The sequence below is a fragment of the Rhineura floridana genome, chromosome 2, assembly GCF_030035675.1.
Source record: "Rhineura floridana isolate rRhiFlo1 chromosome 2, rRhiFlo1.hap2, whole genome shotgun sequence".
Lineage (NCBI taxonomy): Eukaryota > Metazoa > Chordata > Lepidosauria > Squamata > Rhineuridae > Rhineura > Rhineura floridana.
This window is the reverse complement of record NC_084481.1, coordinates 1,399,442-1,424,999: the sequence shown is the minus strand read 5'-3', so window position 1 is coordinate 1,424,999 and position 25,558 is coordinate 1,399,442. Positions and strand designations below refer to the sequence as shown.

At 41.3% G+C, this 25,558-nt stretch overlaps 1 protein-coding gene across 2 annotated transcripts in view; it reads left to right on the top strand.

Annotated features, from left to right (window-relative positions):
- Window positions 1-25,558, top strand: part of COL4A2 (collagen type IV alpha 2 chain) — a 305,291-nt gene that overhangs the window by 209,780 nt on the left and 69,953 nt on the right. For both annotated transcript variants that reach the window (XM_061607561.1, XM_061607560.1), the window contains 6 exons: window positions 5,666-5,773; window positions 6,772-6,993; window positions 7,917-8,078; window positions 11,469-11,639; window positions 21,047-21,190; window positions 24,210-24,335. In XM_061607561.1, coding sequence (XP_061463545.1) covers window positions 5,666-5,773; window positions 6,772-6,993; window positions 7,917-8,078; window positions 11,469-11,639; window positions 21,047-21,190; window positions 24,210-24,335 — 933 coding nt within the window. The remainder of the gene's footprint in view (window positions 1-5,665; window positions 5,774-6,771; window positions 6,994-7,916; window positions 8,079-11,468; window positions 11,640-21,046; window positions 21,191-24,209; window positions 24,336-25,558) is intronic.

The window sequence follows — 25,558 nt, the reverse complement described above, 5'->3', positions numbered from 1 at the left end:
GGGGGGAGACCACAGAAGAAGCCAATGTGGCTTCACAAAAAGCTTAGAGATGACCTGAAAACAAAAAAGGACACATACAGGAAGTGGAAAGAAGGCCAGGCCACAAAGGAAGAGCGCAGGCAGGTATCACGGAATTGCCAGGATGGTGTCAGGAAGGCTAAAGCTGAGAATGAGCTGAGGTTAGCGAGGGGTGCTAAAAGCGACAAAAAAGCTTTCTTCAGGTACGTCCATAGTAAAAGACAGAGAAAGAAAATGGTGGTGCAGCTACTCAATGAGGATGGCAAAATGATAACAGATGACAAAGAAAAGGCAGAAGTGCTCAATTCCTACTTTGGCTCAGTCTTCTCCCAAAAAAGGGTCTATGACCCTCCCGGGAAACATGAAGTAGAAGGGTCAGGATTGGAGCTTGAGATTGATAGAGAAATGGTCAAGGAATACCTAATCACTTTGAACGAGTTCAAATCTACAGGGCCCGATAAACTGCATCCTAGAGTGTTGAAGGAACTGACTGAAAAACTCTCAGAACCACTTGATCACAAGCTGAATATGAGCCAACAGTGTGATGTGGCTGCAAAAAAGGCAAATGCTATATTAGGCTGCATTAACAGAAGTATAGTTTTCAAATCGCGTGAAGTATTTGTTCCCCTCTATTCAGCACTGGTTTGGCCTCATCTTGCATACTGCGTCCAGTTCTGGTCTCCGCACTTCAAGAAGGATGCAGACAAACTGGAACAGGTTCAGAGGAGGGCAACAAGGATGATCAGGGGACTGGAAACAAAGCCCTATGAGGAGAGACTGAAAGAACTGGGCATGTGTAGCCTGGAGAAGAGAAGACTGAGGGGAGATGTGATAGCACTCTTCAAGTACATGAAAGGTTGTCACATAGAGGAGGGCCGGGATCTCTTCTTGATCGTCCCAGAGTGCAGGACACAGAATAATGGGCTCAAGTTGCAGGAAGCCAGATTTTGACTGGACATCAGGAAAAACTTCCTAACTGTTAGAGGCACACGACAATGGAATCAATTACCTAGAGAGGTAGCGGGCTCTCCAACGCTGGAGACATTCAAAAGGCAGCTGGACAGCCGTCTGTCGGGAATGCTTTGATTTGGATTCCTGCATTGAGCAGGGGGTTGGACTTGATGGCCTTATAGGCCCCTTCCAATTCTACTATTCTATGATTCTATGACTGCTACAGCTCCAACAAGCAATCCCTGTGCCTATGAAAATACCCAATAACCACAGCTGAAAGCATCCAATAACCACATTTGAAAACCCAGCTAGAAATCAGGCTTCAAAAGGTCTTTGCTGGGCTGTATGTAGGCTAAGCACGTCCCCTTTCCAAAGTAAGTTGTAGTTGGGTGCCAGCCCCTCTCCCTTCTGCTCTGGACAAGAAGAGTACAGGAGTGAAGACAGGACAACACTCTGCAGAGATTGAGTGGTGGTAGCTGAGGAGAGGTAGGTTGTTAAGACTTTTTTTTGCTTTCTGTGTGTGGGAGGGGCATGTTGGGAGGCACATGTTCATGGTGGGGGTCAGCTCTGGGCCATAGAGACCACTTTTTCAGTTCCCCCCCCTTTTTTTGCAGAACTGGAGGGGGGTGCTGCATCCAGTCCAAGCTGGAATATGGCAGATTACTGATTCAATTTGCTGTATTCTTAACACTAAACTTTATAGTGACTCCACCTGGGTCCCCTTGTCATTGATGACCTTTGACACTTATAAAGTGCTTGATTGTTTGGACTGGTCATATCTCTTGGAATTATTGCATAGGTTTCAGGTTGGTGAGAGACTGAAGCAAGCCATTGCCAAATTGTATATAGACAGGATTGCCCCCATCCTCCCTTTTATTTATACTCTTTTCAGAGCCTTTGGCGATATCTCTGAGTGAACCCATTCATATGATAATAAAGACCATTTGCAGCTTCTCAGTCTTTTTGCTGAGGACTTAGCTATTCTTCTTTCAGATCCCCAAACAGCTATTCCACTTGTCATAAAGGAGATTGATGAATTTAGCTCTGTGACTGAGCTGCATATTAATTTTGGTGAATTCAAGGCTATGTTTTGGAATTTGATGCCAAGGACACAGCTTTTTGTTAGGTGGTGCTTGGGCCTCAAGGTATACCCAACTTCCCTGAGGTACTTGGGTGTCCATACTTCATGGAACTTGTCTGAAATGTTTAGTTTGACTTGTGTACCTGTCTTGCAATGCATTAAATCTGACTTGAGATCCTAGCGTTCCCTCAGTTTATCTTTATTAGGTAGAATTGCCACTATTAAAATAATGGTCCTTCCGAGACTGCTTTTTTTCTCTTCCAGGTCCTTCCAGATTTGATCCCAGACTGGGTTATGAAACAATGGCAATCTATTTTCAGCTGTTCTATTTTGCAAAACAAGAGGGCCAGGTTACTAGTCAAACTTCTTTACTCTAAATCCCAGTATAGGGGTTTCCCTACTTACAACTATATTTTGATGCCTTTCAATTAAGGCAGATTCAATCTATTCCTTTATTGGAAGATCAACTGATGGACAAGTTTAGTGATACTTCCATTAACTGGGTGAGGATATAGCAAATTAGCTCCCTTTTGCAGAAACCCACTGTTAAGAGAACAGTTATCAGGCCCCTAACAGCTTACAAACATCTCATTGCCACTTCTGCAGGTTGTAATAGGGGTCTGGTATCTGTAATCTGCTTTATTCTGTTGGGAGCTACCTTTTCTGGCCTTAAGGCCTCCTGGGAGAGAGATATTGGAGAGGAATTGGATCCTGGTTTTTTGGAAAAAGCTTTGGACCACTAAGTCCTTCCGTTCTGTTTCAGCCAATATTTGGGAGAATTCATTGAAAACAGCATAATTTCTATTATACTCTGGTGTTGCTTGCACACATCCAAGGCTTGGGCATGCCGTGTGTTGGAGGAACTGCAATGAGAAGGGGGCTTACTGAGACCTCTGGTGGGCTTGTCCAGGGGTGCACCTGGGAGCAGGTGGTGAAAAAAATTGAATTATTATTGGGGGAAAGGTGATATTGGACCCCAAACTGAGTTCATTGTTTGTTTGAGGGGAGTAATGTAACTGTTATATGGAAAGAGCTAGTAATTTATTTAATGGTTGCAGCCTGATTGGTCATTTCACGGGGCTGGAAAGATTCCTCATGTGTTATTTTGGACATCTGGTATTCAAAAGTGTGCTTATTGCCATTTCAGAGAAGCTAACCCATCATTTCTAGACTGTTAGAGGCCAGGCAGACCTAGAGAGTTTTGTTGCAATTTGGTGGAAGTTTAGCTTACACATGAATAAACAACCATTTCAGACTTTCATTCCATCTGAGTTTATTTGGCAGAATTTGTCATTTTCTGCTTATTGTCCTTTTGGTCCTTGCATCGCTGAGCCCAGTGGATGCCCTTGGTATTACAAGGTATAATTGGATGTACGTGTTTCAGATATTGTCTTGGTCATTTACTTTTTGTTTATTATATGCTTGATGTATATAGCCTTCTTGTTTAAATAAAAAAATCAAAAGAAAGCTATAAAATAAATAATTTTGAATTATGTTTTATTTATTTTCTAGCTGTAATCTACAACACCTCATCAGCAACAGGCAATGCAACAGACACGACTTAGCAATGTTTGGAAAAGGAGACACCTACAACGTGTTTGGCTGTCTGAAATATATAAACATTTTTAATTAAAGTTTTTCATGTGTACACAATTTTGTGGCCCTATCTCTGTTTTTGCACTTTTAGATATGACAGCCATTTTGTACTACACCAAGCCCACCATCTTGTGACTAGCACTCATGAAACATTCTTAGAATTCCAAGTGTGCCCACAGGCCCAAAAATGTTGCCTTGGAGGATGTGGCTTTCAATAGACACTCCTTGCAGACACTCCTTGCAGGGGATAGTTTTAGTATGAGAATTCTGTGGTCCCATGCAGTAGGGATGAAATGCTTTTCTACATCCCAAAAATCAATCACTCGCCCTACTCTGGAACCTCTAAAGAAAGGAAAATTTGGACTTGCTGTACATTTCTGTTCTTGGAAGTCTGAGATGGGGGACAATCTTCTAGAGCAGAAGGTACAAGGATCACCAAGGGGACAGAGCCAGTGTTGCCTGAAGATCCAGAATGAACTGGCAGTTTGAAAATAGACAGTTTGTTTCTGGTCCCATATCCTTTTATTCATCTTTCTCTTGTCCATGGTCATTGTCATGTGTTCAGAATTCTGAACTTTATGTATATTAGTAAGACATCTTTTACATATTGGTGCCTTTAAGCAAACAGTGTTTCACTAAGTGATGTGTGGAAGCATCGTTTTTGTTTTTAGGGGGTTGCTTTCAGAATCCAGGCTTGATCTGGGGTCTGAGAGAAAATCCCTCCATTGATAGTGTCATTTCCTGAAGACAAATTCATTGGTGTTACCAACACTTTCCAGATTGTACGTCTCCTTCAAACTGTTTACATTTCAAGTAAGCTAAAAGATCTTTTTATCTGAAGTTGTCTAACTCTTTCCTTCAAATAGGTTTTAGAGCATTACAAGTAACTGGTCACTTTTATGCTTCTCTTTCAAAGATGCTGTCTTTTTCATTAGAAAGTTATTTTATGTTTTTACACTTTTTATACCCTTGTGTATCTTTGGAACTTAAGAAAATAATTTATCAAACATTTACAGTGCAATCCTATACATGTCTGCTCGAATATGAATGAATGAATTTTATTTACGGTCCATGACCAGTACAAAGCATCAAACATTAATTAAAACTAGTTAAAAGTCATACATTAGTCACCTGGAATTAGGGCTGTATGAACATTTGAGCTAGTGTGTTCTGTGTATGATAATTGCAGTGGCACAGAACCTTGCAACAGAGTGAGTAATTTCTGGATACTGGTCCGATAAAAGGTAACTGGTATAGTATGAAAGGTCCCGGCCTGGGATCAATTGGGTAATTGAAGTTATATTTGATGAACGAATGTCAATACATGTCTGCTCAGACATAAGCTTTCCTGAGGTCGAAAGGGACTTATTTCCAGGTAACTCCTATATGCATTGACCAGGGAGTAAGCCCTACTGAACTCAGTGGAATATACTCCTGAGTATGCATGTTAGCATTGTTAGCTAATTAAAACGTGGCCGTATTATAGATTTGTCATTTAAGGAGAATTTGCCTATGTACACTCAATTCAGAGTGCAGATTTTGCAACTTAATTGCTGTCACATTTTGCCAGCACTTAAATTACATAAAACGTTTGAAAAACATGCTTTTGAAATGTACTCAGGGGTATGTATTCCCATTACCTGCATTGTGCAAACCGTAACACTGCAGCCCTCCCAATTGCACTTTTTAAAAAAAGTTATTTAAAACTGCATACAGCATGCCTCCCCCCACCCCGCAAGTCTACCTTACATGGAAATAGGATATTGCACCACTAGCACTAGTTCTTTCATCATCTGGGAATGCCCTACAAGATACAACTTTCTTGTAAACTGCTTGGAGTTTCTTGTACTGCTTAAAGGTTCAGTTACAATCAAGTGGTATATAAATTTTGTTAAATAAAAATACATAGGGGCAGCTGGAAATGAAATTTAATAAGCTTCCATTTTGTTAGAAGGTATTGTTCCTTTAATATGCACTTTTTATTTATTTGCCTCTTATTTTGTATAATCAACAATGTAGGTGCAAAAGGTGCAAATGGGATTCCAGGTGAATTGGGTCTGCATGGATCAAAAGGACTGATAGGTCCTCAAGGGGATCAAGGTCGTGAAGGTTTAGCAGGTTCACCAGGTATTATAAAAACCCAATAAGTCCTTTGTACTATAGACAATTGAAATGTTCAGTTTATGTATTTTTATTTAGATATATTATTTTGATTTGCTTCTCCAGTTGGTGATAAAATAAATAAAAAAGGTGTAAAAATATACAATATAGAACAATCTAATTGATCATACAACTGAAGACAATTTTAGTTGTACTTTCTACATGTAAAAATATTACATGCCTCTGAGGCCAAGATCCTTTCAAAAAAACCAGCCCACTGAGTATTCATTGTTCATACAAGGGTCTACCACAAAGCAGATAATTGGGACTGTCAGTCCCTCTTGAGGAAACGCACTAACAGATGAATGATTTATTAGCCATTTCTCAGTTTTTCACATATTAATTAGTACCTCATTAAACAAGTACTAAACTGTTTGAACTATGCCCCTCAAATGTGTTTGGATCCCCATCAGTAATTACATGGGTGGGGTTACATGTTTTGTGGAAGTGTTTCTGATATTGCAAAACGCCATGAAGACAAAGATGTCTTGATTCATGCTTCCTAACTTTCTGCATTTAAAGGAAACTTATCTTGACTCTTAAGAACTGTCCACAGTCTTCAGATGTTGAAGTGCAAATGTACTGGAAGCACATGGAGGGCAGTATTGGGTTGCCTGAGGGGCAATTCAGTTTCAAAATATAAAGAACAAAGTGCATTACTTCTGCAGATCTTAGTAACACTATTGTGCCAAAGGACCATCTCTAAACAGAACTTACATTATTTTCTAGATTACCGTTGTATTGTAATCTTAAAGCAACAGGATGTAAGCACTGAATCTCCATTGATTTTAAGCACTTGTCCAACTTTTTAATTGAAATCAATGGAATTTAAATATGCTTACTTATCTAGAGAGTGCTCCTGATTTGCATAGTTCTGGTTGTATTGTTTTTCATAATTCAGCTTATTAAAGGTTATTCTTTTAAATAGATTATTCTGATTAGGATGGTCATTTTGTTACATTTAGGATTTACTGGAACCAGGGGAACCAGAGGTCCACTGGGATTACCTGGGGAACAAGGCTTTCCTGGGAGTCCTGGTTTGCCAGGTTTGCCAGGACCTTCAGGAGTGAAAGGAATTACAGGTGATAGAGTAGGAGCACCAATAGGCTCCCAAGGGGATGCTGGGCCACTTGGAATCCAAGGACTCAAAGGCCTCCAAGGAAATCAAGGCTTACCAGGACTGAGAGGTAAGTCTTGTGTTTGCTAATCGGAAGTTTTAACAAAGAATTGCATCAGTGCAGTAGGGCATACATGGGTGCATTCTTAGAAAGGCTCCATCATGTAAGTAAGTTTCTTTATCTCTACCATCAGCTTTTGGCCAGAAACAAACCCTTTCAGTTACACTCTTGTGTATCTGTGTGAAATTTTAAGCTCAAAGGTTTTCTCAAACATATAATAGGAATGACTTTTTAGAGACTTACAGGAAAATTGGTGACACAAGATGTGATGATGTAGAGTTATGCACTCAGTTCTGCATGTGGCAAAGGTTCTGAAACATAATTTCAAAGCAGTCCTCTGCACCTAGGCATACTGCTTTTGAAACTTAGGAGAATTACAAAATCAGTTTGTGATTTAGCACAGAAAACTGCAGTTAGAAAAACAGTGAAGCAAGGAGCCGCAATTTATGTTCCCAAGCAATGTATCCCTAAGTAGGTTCCCTGTTGCAGCCAAAAGCAGTTCTGTAGGTCTGCTGAAAATAAACAGTAGACTTACGGCTTTCAGCCTTGGTTGCAGTCCATTGCCATTCTAAGATTTTGCAACCAAGATACTGCAGTAGAAGAAATAAAATAATTGTTAAGAAATGGTTCAAGAAGTGCCTTTCTTTATGGATTTTATGCTTTTTTCCCCTTTGTGAGCGGATAGGACCTATTCTGAAGGCAACTTGCATCTTCAGAGGCTCCATAATCACTATTTGTTTAACTACTACCTGGACAGTGGGTTGGATACAGGCTAAATTAGTTAACGAAGCCATTACTTGAGACTTACTTATTTCAATGGGAACAGAGTTCAATTTATTTAGTGTGGATCCAATTCTGTATCAAAACAAATTAGATATCCAAAGATGTCTGAATAAGTTAACAAGTTAATGACCTCTTTTATTTATTGTTAGGAAATGATGGCATTCCAGGTCCACCTGGAGCTAAAGGGCGTCATGGATCTCCTGGGCCTGCTGGCTTGACTGGTATGCCAGGACCGCCAGGATCATTTGGATTTCCTGGATTGCCAGGCCAGCAAGGGTCCATGGGCAGAACAGGCTCACAAGGATTTGTTGGTGAGGATTTTCCTATGTGCTTCCCAAATGTGATTTTCCTTGTACTTTGCCTGTGCATCTTAAGCACTTTCTGGGAAAAGATGAAATTATACCACTGGAACCTTGGGACCTTGGAGACCAGAATGCTTTCCCATTTAACTTTCATACAAGTCCAGTATTTCAAGCATTCATATAGAGTAACCTTTCCCCGTTAATACTTGGTGTGCCTTTGGTGTAGGAGGTACGTATCTTTATTGCTTAGTCAACCGACCATTGCAATCCAGAGCTAGTACAAAACATTAAAACGTTAAAACTTAAAACATAGAGCCACAATATAAGTAGTACAGAAATCAATTTCATGCATTACAGATTAAAAACTGTGCGCAATCATGCAGGGTCTAGTCATCATGGCCAGGTTCAGAAATTTTGCCACCTGAACAGTAATTGCTTTATCAGTGCCCACTAGGAGTATTGGCAAAAGAGCAGCAGAGGAATGTCCTGGGAAGGATTGGAAGATGGTGCCTTTGGTGTAATCCTAATTCTTTTAAGACTCATAGAAGTTTTGCTGTTGACTTCATTGTGCTGTAGCTTGTACTCATTATAGATTCTTTCATGATTCAAATGTTACATGGTCAATGAGGATGTCACTACAAAGTGCTTCTGCATGCCTGTTATCCATATGCTGACTACACTGTAGCTCAGCCCAATCATGTGGAGAGTTCCAACAATAGCTGCAGTCACTGCCACAAATGTCTTGGCACAGACACTTTTCATAATGCTGGGCTAAACCATATGGTAAACATCATGCAAGCATTATTACTGATGCTAACTAGCAAGGACGAGATGGCTTGTGGGGTCAGGGAGGCAATTAATGCCTCCTCGCTAGAGATGGTGGATCCTCATCTGCCTAATAGAGGCAATGGTAAGACCACTCCTTAAGAAAACCTCCCTGGATCCAGAAAATCTAAATAATTATTGGCCAGTTGCTAATGTTCCCTTCTGGGGCAAGGTTCTTGAGTGTGTGGTTGCAGGCCAGATCCAGGCTCTCTGATTTTCTAGGTTCATTTCAATCAGATTTTAGACCAGTTTTGGCACAGAAATTGCCTTGGTTGACCTGTATGATGACCTATGTTGGGAGAGAGATAGGGGGAGTGTGTCCCTATTAATCTTCTTTTGATATCATCTTCTAAAGCAGTTCTCCAAGTTGGGGGTGGATGTCATTGCTTTGCAGTGGTTCTGATCCTACGTGGATGGTCACTCTCAGAGAGTGGTGCTTCAGCCATGTGGAGCCTTCAATGTGGGGTTCCACAGGATTTGATTTTATCCCACATGCTATTTAACATCTACATGAGTGAGGTCATCCAGAGATTTGAAATGTGTTGTCAGCAATATGCTGACAACACATACCTTTTGTCTTTCCTTTTCATTTCCAGTGTATGTGCCGGACCAATGTCTTTCCTTGGTAATGAACTGGATGACAACCAATAAACTAAAGCTCATTCCAGACAAGACTGAGGCACAATTAATGGGTGGTTCGCTAGATCGGATAGAGGGGATGTGGCCTGCTCTTGATGGGGTTACATGCCCTCTGAAGGAGCAGGTTCGTAGCTTGAGTGTCCTGGATCCATTACTGTTACTTAAGGCTCAAGTGGCCTCAGTGGTGAAAATTGCTTCGGCTGGTGGCCCAGCTGCAACACTATCAGGACAGGGATAGATTGACTTCTGCTGTCTATGCCTTAGTAACATCTAAAATAGATTACTGCACTGGCTACCAATTAGTTTCTAGGCTCCATTCAAAGTGCTGTTTTTCACCTATAAAGCCTTATATGACTCAGGACCCCAATACCTCAAGGACTGCTTCTCCCCATATGAACCAACCTGGACCCTGCATTCAGCATCTGAGGCTCTTCTTTGTGTGCCCCCTCTGAGGGAGTGGTGTCCCCCCACTTAACGCTCTCTCCAGGGAGGCAGACAAAAACATTTCTCCCAGGCATTTGGCTCCTGATTTTGGAGGGCTCTTGATATTGTAGCCTCTTTTAGTGGGTCGGTTGCTCCACCATTGTTATATTTCTGTATTAACTTTTTTGTTTTGTTTATGTTTTATACTGGCTTTAACTTTTTATTGATTGAAAGTCGTTTTGGGCTTACTTTTGTGAAGAAAAGCAACTAAGAAATGTTATAAATGAATGAATGAACGATGGCTTAAAAACCTTTATGATCAACTAAAGAAATGCCCCCAATGAATTGCTCAACAGATTCGTTTAAAAAAAATTAAGTAATTATAAGAACTATAGATAACAATCTTAAGGGACATTCATTCCTGTGTGTGAGAAAACAGAATGCCATGCATTATCTTAAAAACAAAAGTAGTATGCTTTTTAATTTGGAATTACTCTATTTATTTCCAAATTTATGTAGATTTAGTTGGCAATCCTATCTTCACTTACCTGGGAATACGCGTCAATGAACTTATTCAATGAACAGACTTACTTCTGAATAGGCATGTATAGGATTGTCCTGTTAATCAACCAAAACTCTTACAGCTAATCAACTAAGATTTCTAGGCCACAACAGCCCATTTGTCCTACCAATCAGTCTCCGAACCAAAGAACAATCTAAACCAGTGGCTAGTATCGCAAAAAGAAAAGGAACTAATCTAGGAACTCCAGCAGTAAGAGGAGAAGCAGACACAGGTCTCACTTCCAGAGCTCAACACAATCCTCCTGCTCCAAAATGGGATAGATCCTCCAAGGCTAGTTATTTTGATCACCTTTGTGGCGTACTGCTGCCCAGAAGAATTTTGATACAGCTTCTGCATAGGGAGCACAATTTATTGGCCCCAGCTCTTCTGCATCTATGTTTGTCTAAGTCATACATAGCTAACTGGCCTGTGTCTTATTCTCCCACCATCAATTGGAAGGAAAAGGAGTGAACTTCCCTATTTCACAAATTAGATATATGAAAGTTAATTATATTTGCAAGTTGCAGTGGTCTAAAGCAGGGATAGGAAAACTTTTGTGTCAAGATCTGCATTTCTTTGGTGGTAATTTCTTGGGGGCTGCATATTTGTGGTGGAAAAGGTCAAACCTGACAGTGGGCAGAGCCAAGCCAAAACTGAGTGGAGTCATACCCTTCCCCCTTTCTCTCTCTCTCTTGCCATACTATGCCTAGAGGGCTTTTCTTCATCCCTGCCCAGTACATAGTGGGTTGAGGGCCCACAGTTGGGTAAGGTGGGATGAGGGCAAGGGAGGGGTGATATAATCTGGGAAGTTTCCATCAATTTCCTAATTTTGTTTTTCATTCAGTGTTTTTCATATTAATACAAACTTTGCACAATGACAGCTTTCCAGCGGATGCATTAGATCCATTAAATGTTTCTTTTCTATGTCTCTTTTCTGTGTCTCTTTATAGGCTCACCTGGTGCCAGAGGAGATCCAGGAGACCCAGGAGAACCTGGTCCTGTAGTCATGAAAGGTCTGGCTGGTGACAAAGGTGAACCAGGTTTCTTTGGAGCTAAAGGCAACGCTGGTGAGGCTGGTCTCCCTGGGATAGATGGAATGCATGGTCTCCCAGGTCTGAAAGGTAAAATAACAAGACAGTTCTGAGGCCAGAAACTTATGCTGTAATGCAGATGACAAAGTCACCTGTACCTTTTTTTTAGACTGATTGGGTGCAGGCTCTAGTCTAAAAAAAAAAGTATCATGGGCTTTCTCATCTGCATTGTACCATTAAGTGATGGGTTTGAACTTTAAAGCCCTGAACAGTTTGGGACCAGGTTACCTGAAGGATTGTCTCATCCAGTATTTACTTCATCCCTACCTGGGCCTTGAGCTCATCTTCAGAAGCCCCTCTCCAGGTGCCTCCATCAGATGCTGTGCCATGGGTAGCATTCACATGTGTTGTCAATCACACATTACATGCTAGCATTCATGTAAGCACATGTCATCAGTGGAAGTGTGTTTCCTAAAAATCTTGGGCCTAAAGTCACAGTGCAATATGGGGATGTTGCCTTGAACATTAATTGCCTGTGAGTTCAAAGTTAGCTTAGAATCTGATACCAGGGGCTCTTTTGGAAAGGTCCAGTATTTATTTATATGCTTCCTTTTAGGGCTTTATTAGTCTGTATGAATTCTTGGGGGTCAGAAACTTTCTAACATGGACAACAAGATGTTCCTTATTGTTAATACACATCTAGAATGAAGTCTGCCTACAAAGTTAGGCAGGCCTATGTAGGTTCCCTTGAGCCCCACATGATGTGGTTCTCAAGCAAGTAACTTGAGTTCTTGAACGTCTCAAGTCGGAATGGGATGATCTGTCAATTTCTGGTTTCTCATTTTTCTAATCTTAAATTCAGTCCTCTACATTTCTGCAGCAATTTGCATTTTCTTTAAAAAACCCTCATGAAAATTCTTCAGCCTTTTAGTGCATATTTGTCATAATATGCTTCTGGACACCAGTTGCTAGAAATTGCAGGAGGGCAGAGCGCTCTGATCATGTTTGCAGGCTTCCAACAGGCATCTTGCTGGCCACTGTGAGGACAGCATGCTGGACTAGATGGATACCAGTGTGATTCCAGAGCTGTGGCAGCCAATGTTATGTTTAGGAGGAAAATTTGGCTGTGGAACTACGATGTGAATCCAGACTTTTATGCCCAGCTAGGCAGCACTTCCTTCACAGGTGCCAAGTTGTTGAGAGAACCATTGGAAGCATGCTTATTATAGAGACCAGAGATAAGAAAATGTATCTCCCTACAGCAAAAAGAATATTGCAAATCTAGGCCACAACAGCCCATTTGTCCTACCAATCAGTCTCCGAACCAAAGAACAATCTAAACCAGTGGCTAGTATCGCAAAAAGAAAAGGAACTAATCTAGGAACTCCAGCAGTAAGAGGAGAAGCAGACACAGGTCTCACTTCCAGAGCTCAACACAATCCTCCTGCTCCAAAATGGGATAGATCCTCCAAGGCTAGAAATTCAGTTAAAAGGTTACAACTTTTCCTGTCCAACCAGTAAGAGATTCAGAGGGACAGATCACCACTCATGTACCCCTCTTCTCTCCCCTAAATCCATCCAGGATTCCTCAGATCAAGCAGATGAGATATCTAAATCTGATTATTGTTCTCCAAAAGAGAAGGGAGAACTTTCCAGAGAGGATATGAAGGTGGATGCTACACAGGAACATCTCTTCCCCCTACCCTGCTATTTTTCCTAAAATCCTTGGGTCCTGGAACTATAGGAGGATCAGCTGAAAAAGGAAAGCCTCTCAAAGCTAGCTATCTAAAGCATTATTCTTCAACCTGGGGTCCCCAGATGTTCTTGGACTACAACTCCTATCATCCCTGGCCAAACTGGCTGGGGATGATGGGAGTTGTAGTCTAAAAACATCTGGAGTTCCAAGGTTGAAGAACACTGATCTAAGAAAACTGGGGCTAGCTTTTCACAAGGAGATACAAAAGCTCTTTTCATTCCTCTACCTGAGGCATCTGACAAGGTTATCCAGATGGAATGGGCAATGCCAGCACAAAGAATAACATGATACAGAACTGCCTCTTTTCTACATATTTTGCCATGATGCCACAGGCAGACTCTAGATATTACTGCTATCTATACCAGTGGCTGCCCTGAGCAATTCTGTATTTCGTCCTTCTGATAATGAATGCCTCCTTAGAAACATTCTTCCTTAATATGATAAAGCAGCCCTTCAAAGGAGTTTAGAGGCCACCTCAATGATAATCTGTCTGGGAGGGGGATAAAATGAATACCTGGAGACCCTTGCGTCCATGATTTTCTCCTGGCACCTTTGACAGAGTTCCAAAAACACATTTGTATTATTCTTTCTTAGATGTTGTTTTGGCTATCTGGCAGCTTTGTACCAACTTCTCATCAGAGCATTTCTCTGGTAGCAGAAAGTGCAGTGTTTACAGAACTGTGAACAGCTTTCAGCCAGAAATGACACACACAGCATGAAATTGTCCTCCATCTTAATACATCATGGCTTCACTCTGGCTGCTCTATTCTATGCATCCACTTCTAACCTGACTGCCATATGTAAATATATAGGGTCCAGCAATGATCTCATTAACACTCAGCAGCACCTCTGAGAGATCCAGAAGAACCAACAGCGTTGTACTGCCCCTCTCCTAGTGATGGTCATCTACAGTTTCAGTCTTTATAGCCAGGCTGGAAGCAAGACTGGAACAGAGCAAATCAGTATCATCTAAAACCTCTTCGTTCAGCAAGTTAAACACTGAATTACAATTATTTAAATATGTTGGATCCAGATTGGGTTTTTTAAAGAGGGTTGAACCACTGCTTCTTTTAACATAGTGGGAATCATACTTTTCCTCCAGTAGTTATTGAGCATTTCCAAGGTCACCGTTCATTCACATCTGGCTGACAACAAGAATCCAGAGGCAGTAGGCAGGACTTCAGCCTCCAGAGAGGTTGACAATATCCTCAGATTGCACAAAGGTATCCATAATGTTGATTAGAGAGGGTTCTGGATACATCCAGTAACTATATGTTATTGGGTACCCATTGCCAGCACTAATTCTTTTACATTATGACACTGCTGACTTTGTTCCAAATGCTAAAAGGGATTTATTAATCTTTCTTTTAATGGTGACTAAATTAGTACTGACTAGAAAATAGAATTCTAAGTGGGGCTTGTGATTTTCCATACCTTTATGCAAATGTTTCATGGTTGTATATTAGAGTATTTAAAGTAAGTGGTGAGTGTTGGGAGGGGGAATGAGTGAGTAGAATGTTGGAGTGTGCTGGATAGTGATTGGCTGAGTGACTGGGAGTGAGAAGTTTATATTTGAGGGTGTGTCTGGGCAGTGAGGGTCTGTTGGCATAGTTTGGAGGGACTGTTTAGTGTAAGAGAATGTAGGGTCAGTGTTGTTAATTATTTTTGGATTAGCTGGTGAGATGGTGGTGCTAGTGTAGGAATATTAGAAGGGTAGGCCAGGTAGGACTAAAACAGTGTTTAAAGAAAATTCAGTAACTAGTTTAAGACCTTGAGAAAATTTATAAAACAGAATGCTTATGAACAATAAGTGAACTTGCTTCTTTTCAAATATATCTGTTCTAAAATATTGCTTTGTTTTCACGCAAGCACTTCTTCATTGGCTACACTAGCGGCTGAGTCAGATACTTGGTATCTGTGGTGGCTGCATATCATTGAAGGAGAGTTTAGTGTCAGGTTATAGGGGCTAAACTTAGAGCTGTGAGCTTTAAAGGGACAAAGTATCACAGGGAGTGGTGGCTTGCCTGTATACCTGAACCATACAGCAACGACGCTGAGGGAATAGAAGGGAATTCCTGAATAGCATTGCTATATTGGGCTTGCAAATAAAAACCTGTGTTCCCCCTTGTCAAGAATAGCTAACTTTGGCCAAGCTGAAGTGAGGCAACCAGAGAGAATTCTGGGAGCCTGTGGCCTCCTTAAGATTCCCTACTGGGGAAGATCTGAAGCTCAGTGTCAGACAGGCAATGCAACTGATTCTTAGGTGTTGTCCCTTATAAGAACATAAGAACATAAGAAGAGCCTGCTGGATCAGGCCAGTGGCCCATCTAGTCCAGCATCCTGTTCTCACAGTGGCCAACCAGGTGCCTGGGGGAAGCCCGCAAGCAGGACCCGAGTGCAAGAACACTCTCCCCTCCTGAGGCTTCTGGCAACTGGTTTTCAGAAGCATACTGCCTCTGACTAGGGTGGCAGAGCACAGCCATCATGGCTAGTAGCCATTGATAGCCCTGTCCTCCATGAATTTGTCTAGTCTACTTTTAAAGCCGTCCAAGCTGGTGGCCATTACTGCATCTTGTGGGAGCAAATTCCATAGTTTAACTATGCGCTGAGCAAAGAAGTACTTCCTTTTGTCTGTCCTGAATCTTCCAACATTCAGCTTCTTTGAATGTCCACGAGTTCTAGTATTATGAGGGAGGGAGAAGAACTTTTCTCTATCCACTTTCTCAATGCCATGCATAATTTTATACACTTCTATCATGTCTCCTCTGACCCGCCTTTTCTCTAAACTAAAAAGCCCCAAATGCTGCAACCTTTCCTCATAAGCGAGTCGCTCCATCCCCTTGATCATTCTGGTTGCCCTCTTCTGAACCTTTTCCTTTTTTTTTTCCCCAATTAATTTTTATTCTAATTTTCAAAACCAAAATAATACAAAAAGAAAACAACACAAATCAATAACTAATACAATACAAAAAAAATACATATATATAAAAATATTGACTTCCGATTTGTCATAGTTCAGCTATAAATCTATAATATATAACAAACCTATCTCTTAATAGATTATAAAATCACCTTCCTCCAGCGGTTATCTTAGTTGGTTTCAAATCTCATTAACATCATATCATTTTAATATTCCACAAAAAGTCAAAGAGAAGTTTCCAATCCTTGAGATATATATCAATCAATGTTTTTTCTAAATAAACATGCCAATTAATCCAGCTCATCAAATCTACTAAATCCAGTAATTTCAAAACACTATAATTCAACTATAAATCTATAATATATAACAGACCTATCTCTTAATAGATTATAAAATCACCTTCCTCCAGCAGTTATCTTAGTTGGTTTCAAATCTCATTAACATCATATCATTTTAATCTTCCACAAAAAGTCAAAGAGAAGTTTCCAATCCTTGAGATATATGTCAATCAATTTTTTTTTCTAAGTAAACATGTCAATTAATCCAACTCATCAAATCTACTGAGTCCAGTAGTTTCAAATCGCTCTTCTGTCATTATCCATATTGGGTCCATCTTCCATCTTTACGCACCCAAAAATCTTGCTGTCATAGTCATATAATAAAAGTCTGATAGGAATTTCCTCCATCACAGATATTTTCTTACCATCAAATCCAAACGTAACACTGAAGTATTGTTTCAAAGCCGCATCTCTGCTCCTCTTTTCCACATGATACACTAGTACATTTCTTGAAGGTTTTTCCATTGACACAAAACAGGGATTAATTCTATTAACTTTCTCCATTTCAAGTTCCATCAAATCCTTCCAGTCCAGGAATTTTTTTGAACCGATAATATCTTTATCTCCAATCTCTTCAATTCCTTCAGAGACAGCGCTGTATTCCAAACTGTAATATTTATCTCCAGGATCCGTCACAACCAGGAAATCCAAATCTTTTTTCATGTCCATATTTAAGCCAATCTCCATAGATTGAACCTTGCCTTTAATTTCTCTTTCATCCTTTTTTTGTTTTCCAGATCTATCTTTATTCTCCTTTCTCATAGAATCCTGAGTTTCTTTCAGCTCCTGTCTCATTTCATGAAATTCAGTTCTCCACGCTTGTCTATTATTTCTCAGTTCTTGTTTTATTGAGTTAATCCCATCCATTATTTTCTGAAGCATGTCTAGAAATAAAGTCCCTTCTTGTACATCCATGATCTTCTTAATTGCCATTCTTAAAACCAAAAGAACAAAACTCCTTCAATTTTCAATGTCCCAAGCAAAGAGCAGTTTATTTCTTTATCCAGTTACAAAGGAGTTAATCTTTCCAACCAACTAACGTCACACGCTAGACAGTCCTTATCTCTTAAATGTCCAGAAGTGCAAAAACAGCTTTTAGTTCACAGCGTTCAAATAACTAGTAGCAGAGAGAATGAGCAGATTCGTCAACAGCAACAACAAAAAAGTAGTCCCTTATATATATTACACAAAAGTCTTGTAAATCAAAAAGATTTCTTATCTCTCCCAATCAGAAAGCTCTCATCCGTTGTAATCTTTAAAACGCAATTTTCCATGTTAGCTTTTTGCAATAAAAAAAAGAAAGATAAGCTATTTATATTTTCTTCCCCCTTAGTTCCGTAAATAAAGAAGGAAAGTCTTACCTCATCTAGGTTATCTTAATTGCTGTTACTTTGACAAATCTCTTTAGCTATATAGATAAGAAACTGATAAATGTAGACAGGAGGTTTGCCTGCTAGTCCGTTAAAAAAAAACGGGTCACTTATCCAGCTGAGCTAGCATAAAATCCCCGCTCTGTCTGAACTGCTGGAAGACAGACAATTCTGACGAATTCCAGGCTCCAACAATCAAAACAAAACTATGTGGCAGATCTCACGCTTCTTCCTTATCCGGAAGAAATCATCCCCAGTCAGAAAAAACCCTTCTGACTGAATTTAAAACTGGATAAGTATCATCCAAGACGGGAGCCCGTCTCAGAGGCAGCACAGGCGGAGGGATCCTCCTGGGAAGTCCTCTTCTGAACCTTTTCCAACTCTATAATATCCTTTTTGAGATGAGGCGACCAGAACTGTACACAGTATTCCAAATGCGGCCGCACCATAGATTTATACAACGGCATTATGATATCGGCTGTTTTATTTTCAATACCTTTCCTAATTATCACTAGCATGAAATTTGCCTTTTTCACAGCTGCCGCACACTGGGTCGACATTTTCATCGTGCTGTCCACTACAACCCCGAGGTCTCTCTCCTGGTCGGTCACCGCCAGTTCAGACCCCATGAGCGTATATGTGAAATTAAGATTTTTTGCTCCAATATGCATAATTTTACCCTTGTTTATATTGAATTGCATTTGCCAGTTTCCCGCCCATTCACTCAGTTTGAAGAGGTCTTTTTGGAGCTCTTCACAATCCCTTTTTGTTTTAACAACCCTGAACAATTTAGTGTCGTCAGCAAACTTGGCCACTTCACTGCTGACTCGTAATTCTAGGTCATTAATGAACAAGTTGAAAAGTACAGGTCCCAATACCGATCCTTGAGGGACTCCACTTTCTACAGCCCTCCATTGAGAGAACTGTCCGTTTATTCCTACTCTCTGCTTTCTGCTTCTCAACCAATTCCTTATCCACAAGAGGACCTCTCCTCTTATTCCATGACTGCTAAGCTTCCTCAGAAGCCTTTGGTGAGGTACCTTGTCAAAAGCTTTTTGAAAGTCTAAGTACACTATGTCCACTGGATCACCTCTATCTATCTGCTTGTTGACACTGTCAAAGAATTCTAATAGGTTACTGAGACAGGACTTTCCCTTGCAGAAGCCATGCTGGCTCTGCTTCAGCAAGGCTTGTTCTTCTATGTGCTTAGTTAATCTAGCTTTAATAATACTTTCTACCAGTTTTCCAGGGACAGAAGTTAAGCTAACTGGCCTGTAATTTCCGGGATCCCCTCTGGATCCCTTTTTGAATATTGGCGTTACATTTGCCACTTTCCAGTCCTCAGGCACGGAGGAGGACCCGAGGGACAAGTTACATATTTTAGTTAGCAGATCAGCAATTTCACATCTGAGTTCTTTGAGAACTCTCGGGTGGATGCCATCCGGGCCCGGTGATTTGTCAGTTTTTATATTGTCCATTAAGCCTAGAACTTCCTCTCTCATTACCACTATTTGTCTCAGTTCCTCAGAATCCCTTCCTGCAAATGTTAGTTCAGGTTCAGGGATCTGCCCTATATCTTCCACTGTGAAGACAGATGCAAAGAATTCATTTAGCTTCTCTGCAATCTCCTTATCGTTCTTTAGTACACCTTTGACTCCCTTATCATCCAAGGGTCCAATCGCCTCCCTAGATGGTCTCCTGCTTTGAATGTATTTATAGAATTTTTTGTTGTTGGTTTTTATGTTCTTAGCAATGTGCTCCTCAAATTCTTTTTTAGCATCCCTTATTGTCTTCTTGCATTTCTTTTGCCAGAGTTTGTGTTCCTTTTTATTTTCTTAATTCGGACAAGACTTCCATTTTCTGAAGGAAGACTTTTTGCCTCTAAGAGCTTCCTGGGATTAAAAGTCAGGAAGAGGGGATGTTGTAGATCGGGACACCTGGATGGTGCTGTCAGGCTCTCCCAATCTTCAAAGACTTCAAAGGAAGGGATCCCCAGCAGGGGGAGGATATGGCTATTTACTGTCCCCCCTCCTTGTTGAGGAAAAGAAACCCATAAATATGAAGAAGGTTCTTTCAAAACAGAGTTCCCCCTAGTTCCATCTATCTTGACTTGCTGACATGTAACAGGGACAGCCGTTTGGGAACCCGGCTGCTCCACGAAGTAATAGAGTTACTTGGATGTAAGTGTAGGATCTTAATTAGGATAAGTCTTTCTTTTGTTTCGTGTCTGTATTGAACATCTCTCCTTTTGTTATGCCAATGACCGTGTGCAGCCCGCCTGAGGGTGATTAGCTTTAAGGAATCAAACTACTATTTCTCCTCTTGTATATACCAACATATCTACTCTTAAATAAACAATCTTTGTATAAAAGGTGTGTATTGGCTTGGAACTAAGGATTCTAAATCTAGTGCTGGAAGGCTGAATGCTACGGATTGATTAGTGAGGGTAAATCCCTCTAAGATCACATAGTTCTCTGAGGTCTCTTCACTCGGGAAGAATTTAGAAAGAAGGGTGGTGGCAGTTAATACCAGGGGTAGTTACTTCTGTGGAAAGGGAGGAGTGTGCCTGAGAAGTGGGAACCCAGTGGGGTTAGGACTGTTCTCAGAAGCAAAGAACCCCCTTGGAGTACTGAGGGCAAGGAACCCCAGGGGGATGGATCTTTGACACCCCTCTCTGCTAACAGAAGTGGGTTGGATGGGGAGCCTTCCCTACTGATATGGTACAGGTAACTATGGATTTTTTTTTAAAAAAAAAGCTGAAAAGATTACATACAAGCTTAGATATTCAGATGAAAAACAAAAAAGTGATAATTCTTATTTACCTGGACTGTTTTCATATAGCTTGCTAAAACATCTGTAGATGCTGCTTCTCACCCTGTAAAAAATTAAACAATTTTTGTGCATTAGATTTTAAACACTAACCTACACATCTGTATCTTATTACTCTACAGTGGTGTACCAGTACAGCCACAGCCCTGCCTTATTGCTTGTTTTTGAACTCCCTATTTAAAAATACAAAAAAGTTTAAATTTTGCTTTAGAACTAAGTAGGAATAAGAAATTAATCTGTGTTTCAATAGAATAATATTTCTCTTTTATGTTTTTGATCCAAAGGCACTAAAGGTTCTCCTGGTATTGGAGGCTTCAAAGGTGCTATGGGCATCAAAGGATGGCCAGGAAGGAAGGGGGTCCAAGGAGAGAGTGGACTCACTGGCAGTCAAGGTTTTCAAGGTCAACCTGGTGATCCAGGATGGAAAGGTATTCTCCTTACCATTGTTACAAGTTGTCTCAAGTGTGCTTCTTATAGAACTGCAAGACATTTAAAAAGTTAATAAGTTATTTAACGTAATTGTCCTGCCCAAACTCAAAAGAACTCAGACACAGCTATAGTTTTTTATTTCATTGAAGTATGAGAAAGTTTCAGTTCAGTGCTCTTCATGAATCTTATCTACGACTTACTCAGAACTCAGCATCACTCTCTAGCTAACTAGGCACAACTTGGTGGCAATAAGACATTGACTCCACAACTAACCCTTCCCCTGTGCACAGCTTAAATAGGGCTGGCTGGGCTCCCTTCTTGCGCGTACCCCGAGTCAGTATTGGGTGTGCACACACAAGCGCAGACTCCTCCTGAGCTGGGATTGTTGAATCTCCAGCAGCATTCGCCTCCTGGACTGGAGTGAAGGCGGGGCCTCGGTCTATGTCCCGTCCTCTCCTTCTGTCTGCTGGTGGTGCAGATGCTGGGAGAGGTGCTTCATCAGGTGGAGGAATGACAGGCAGGTCTGGTGGTCTCTGGGACTGCTGAAGGTGACCTGTCAATGTCCAGAGCAGGGGCTGCTTCATCGCCCCTCCCCTCGCTGGGTCTTTCCCCAACTGGAATGTCCCAGTCCAAGTCCTCCTCACCCTCCTCCTGCTTGCCGGTCCACCCCCTGCTAGCATGGTTCATGACACCATCTCCCCCTCCATGCTGGGCCCCTCCCCACCCTGGAGGCTTGGGTTTGTCAGGGTATTCATGGAATTTTCTCACCAAGTCGGGTGCATGGACAAGACGCCTCCTCCCAGGATCTTTTTTCCAGTCCAAAACCTTTCCAGCGGATGAAGTACTATAATTTCCCTTGATGCTGGCGGGCGTTGAGGATCTGTTCCACCTCATATTCTTCCTCACCATCGATGATGATCGGCGGGGGGGGGGGCGTCAGGCTCCCAGTAGGCACTTGGAGTCTCTTCTAAGGTTAGCAATGACCTGTGGAACACAGGGTGTATCCTCATAGAAGAGGGCAAGTGGTGCCGGAACACTGCCGGATTGATCTGGTCCTCTATTTTGAAGAGTCCCACCCTCCTAGCTTCCAGTTATTTATTTATTTATTTATTTATTTATTTATTTATTTTATTTAATTTATATACCGCCCTAAGCCTGAAGGCTCTCTGGGCGGTGTACAAAAGATAAAACAAGCACAGTGTATAAATACAATAAATACAATAAATCAAGAAACAAAAACAAACAAACAATAAAAGAACCAAACAACATCCAAAATACAAAATAATAATGAATGGCAAGGCACCCTCACAGGCAGATAACAAGTTGAGAGCTATACCCTACCCCCCACCTATATTTCAGGGCTGGGCTGCCAGTGTTGGTCGGCTACTCCGGGATAAATGCAAAGTTCTACACTTAGGAAAAAGAAACCAAATGCACAGTTATAAGATGGGGGATACTTGGCTCAGCAATACAAGAAGTGAGAAGGATCTTGGAATTGTCATTGATCACAAGCTGAATATGAGCCAACAGTGTGATGTGGCTGCAAAAAAGGCAAATGCTATATTAGGCTGCATTAACAGAAGTATAGTTTTCAAATCGCGTGAAGTATTTGTTCCCCTCTGTTCAGCACTGGTTTGGCCTCATCTTGCATACTGCGTCCAGTTCTGGTCTCCGCACTTCAAGAAGGATGCAGACAAACTGGAACAGGTTCAGAGGAGGGCAACAAGGATGATCAGGGGACTGGAAACAAAGCCCTATGAGGAGAGACTGAAAGAACTGGGCATGTTTAGCCTGGAGAAGAGAAGACTGAGGGGAGATGTGATAGTACTCTTCAAGTACATGAAAGGTTGCCACACAGAGGAGGGCCGGGATCTCTTCTTGATCGTCCCAGAGTGCAGGAAACGGAATGCACTGGGCAATGAACATGGCAAACTGCTCTAGCTTCCCACTGTAATGGAGGGGCAGACCCATCGGCGTCTTGACACACTCTTAGTGCATTCTTTAGGAAGATATAAATAAGAACATTAGTATTATTGCCTGCCCCTATTTTATCCTCACAACTCTGTGAGGTGGGTTAGGCTGAGAGAGAGTGACTGGCCCAAGGTCACCCAGAGAGCTTCATGGCTGAGTCCGGATTTCAGCACTACACTGGTAAATATATGTATTGTCACCCCCTTTAACATTTATAGCAGGGGGGAGATGTTGTTTTATGATGAATTCAGATAAGCAATAAAGATTGACACCAGGTGTGCTAATTAGGTGGGTTTATTAGTTACTTAGCAGAATAAGCAAAGCGACCACGCACTACGTTAAGTGGGATTCTTCAGAACAGATTATACTTCACCTCAACAGCTACTCGGGACTCCCTTCTCTAGATCTCAACACACACCCCTCTTGCACAGCTCTTAATATTGTATTTACAGGCAGTTCCTCTTGACTGTGTTCCTCCACCTGTCCTGCTGTTATATAGCCTAACAACAAGATGAGTCACGTGTATGCCACCCCCTAGGGGCTGAACCCCTGTGCGCACGCCATCATTGGGGCAAGCAGATGACTGCATGAGTCAGGAACTCTGGGCAAGCAGTCACTGAGTAGAGATAAGGCTTGTTTTATCATACATTAAGGGCTTGCTAGTCTGGGTGATCTGAAGTGTTCAGCCCCTCCCAGACTGTACTCATACCATCCATTCTTACACAAAATTGCTCCTACTTTTATCAGTTTCAAATCCTTATGTAGGTTCAGATAGAGCATTAAAGGGATAAATTCCTGGATTCCACGTATTAGCAGACAAGGAAATGTCCTTTTGCAATACAATATGAGATTGATTGATCACAGCAAACAATACAATCACTTTATAAAAAAAACTCCTCTTAAATGTGTTTTTATATTGTAGGAATGTGTCAGTGCCACAAATGCTTTTCTGTATCTATATTAGCTCTGCGTAATAACCTGTTACAAGACAGAATCCTGACAGAATTGTTAACATGGCAACGTTGATTAATAATGTATTCTGAATAGGTGACCGTGGAGAACGTGGTTCACCAGGAGCACCCCCTAAAATCGTGCCAGGCATGCTGCTTGAAGTGAAAGGTGAAAAGGGAGATGAAGGACAAACTGGTGTCAAAGGCATCTTTGGTTCCAAGGGTAAGGACCTATGCTGTAGTCCAGGGGTCACCAAGCTGGCAGCCATGGACACCATGGTATCCACAAAGGCCTTCAATGCCACTCCCAAGAAGGGGGCCCAGACTCTGAGCTTCATTTTTTTTAAAAAAAGTGCATTCTCTAGCACTCCTAGAAAGAAGGTTATGAATATGCAGGTACCTTTTGTCTGATTTCTGTGAAATGAGCCAGCTTGTCTGCTTCCACCTATCAATGTTTTTAGGCAATGAGTGAAGTCAGACCTGTGACTGATAAGTAAGTTGTTTAGATGCCATGCAATAGGAATTCCTGGTGTCCTAAAGAGCTTACTTCCCCTCTCCCTTTTATTGCACTATTTCTACTTCTGTCTTATTTTCTAGTAATTTTCTTGAATTTTGGCTTCAAAAGAGGAAACTTCCCAAAAATGAGGGGATTGGTAAAAAAAAGTTGAAATTGTTATTGATCACAAGCTGAATATGAGCCAACTGTGTGATGTGGCTGCAAAAAGGCAGATGCTATATTAGGCTGCATTAACAGGAGTATAGTTTCCACGTTGTGTGAAGTATTAGTTCCCCTCTATTCAGCACTGGTTAGGCCTCATCTTGAGTACTGCGTCCAGTTCTGGTCTCCACACTTCAAGAAGGATGCATACAAACTGGAACAGGTTCAGAGGAGGGCAACAAGGATGATCAGGGGACTGGGAACAAAGTCCTATGAGGAGAGACTGAAAGAACTGGGCATGTTTAGGCTGGAGGAGAGGAGAAGAGGAGGGGAGATATGATAGCATTTCAAGTACATGAAAAGTTGTCACACAGAGGAGGGTCGGGATCTCTTCCCGATTGTCCCAGAGTGCAGGGCACAGAATAGAGGCAAGTTTCATTCTGATGAAACAAGAAAGGACAGAAATGAAACAAAGATAAAGGTTACACCAAAAGATTTTGCAGTGTTTGAGCCTGGACAAGATCCACAAATTTACCTCAACACCTTTGAAAAGGCAGCTCAAATGTGGGGGCTACCGGAAGATAAATATATGCAATATTTATCAAATCTGATCAAAGGGGAATTGGCAGAGGTATACCAATATTTCCCCTCAGACAGGCCTGTCACATATGCCGAGTTTAAAGAGGCAGTGTACAAAAGATTCAGACTGGGACCTGACTACTTTAGGAAGTTATTTTGAAACTGTCAGATCCAAGCAGGGAGGTCTTTTGTTGAACTGGGAGCAAAAT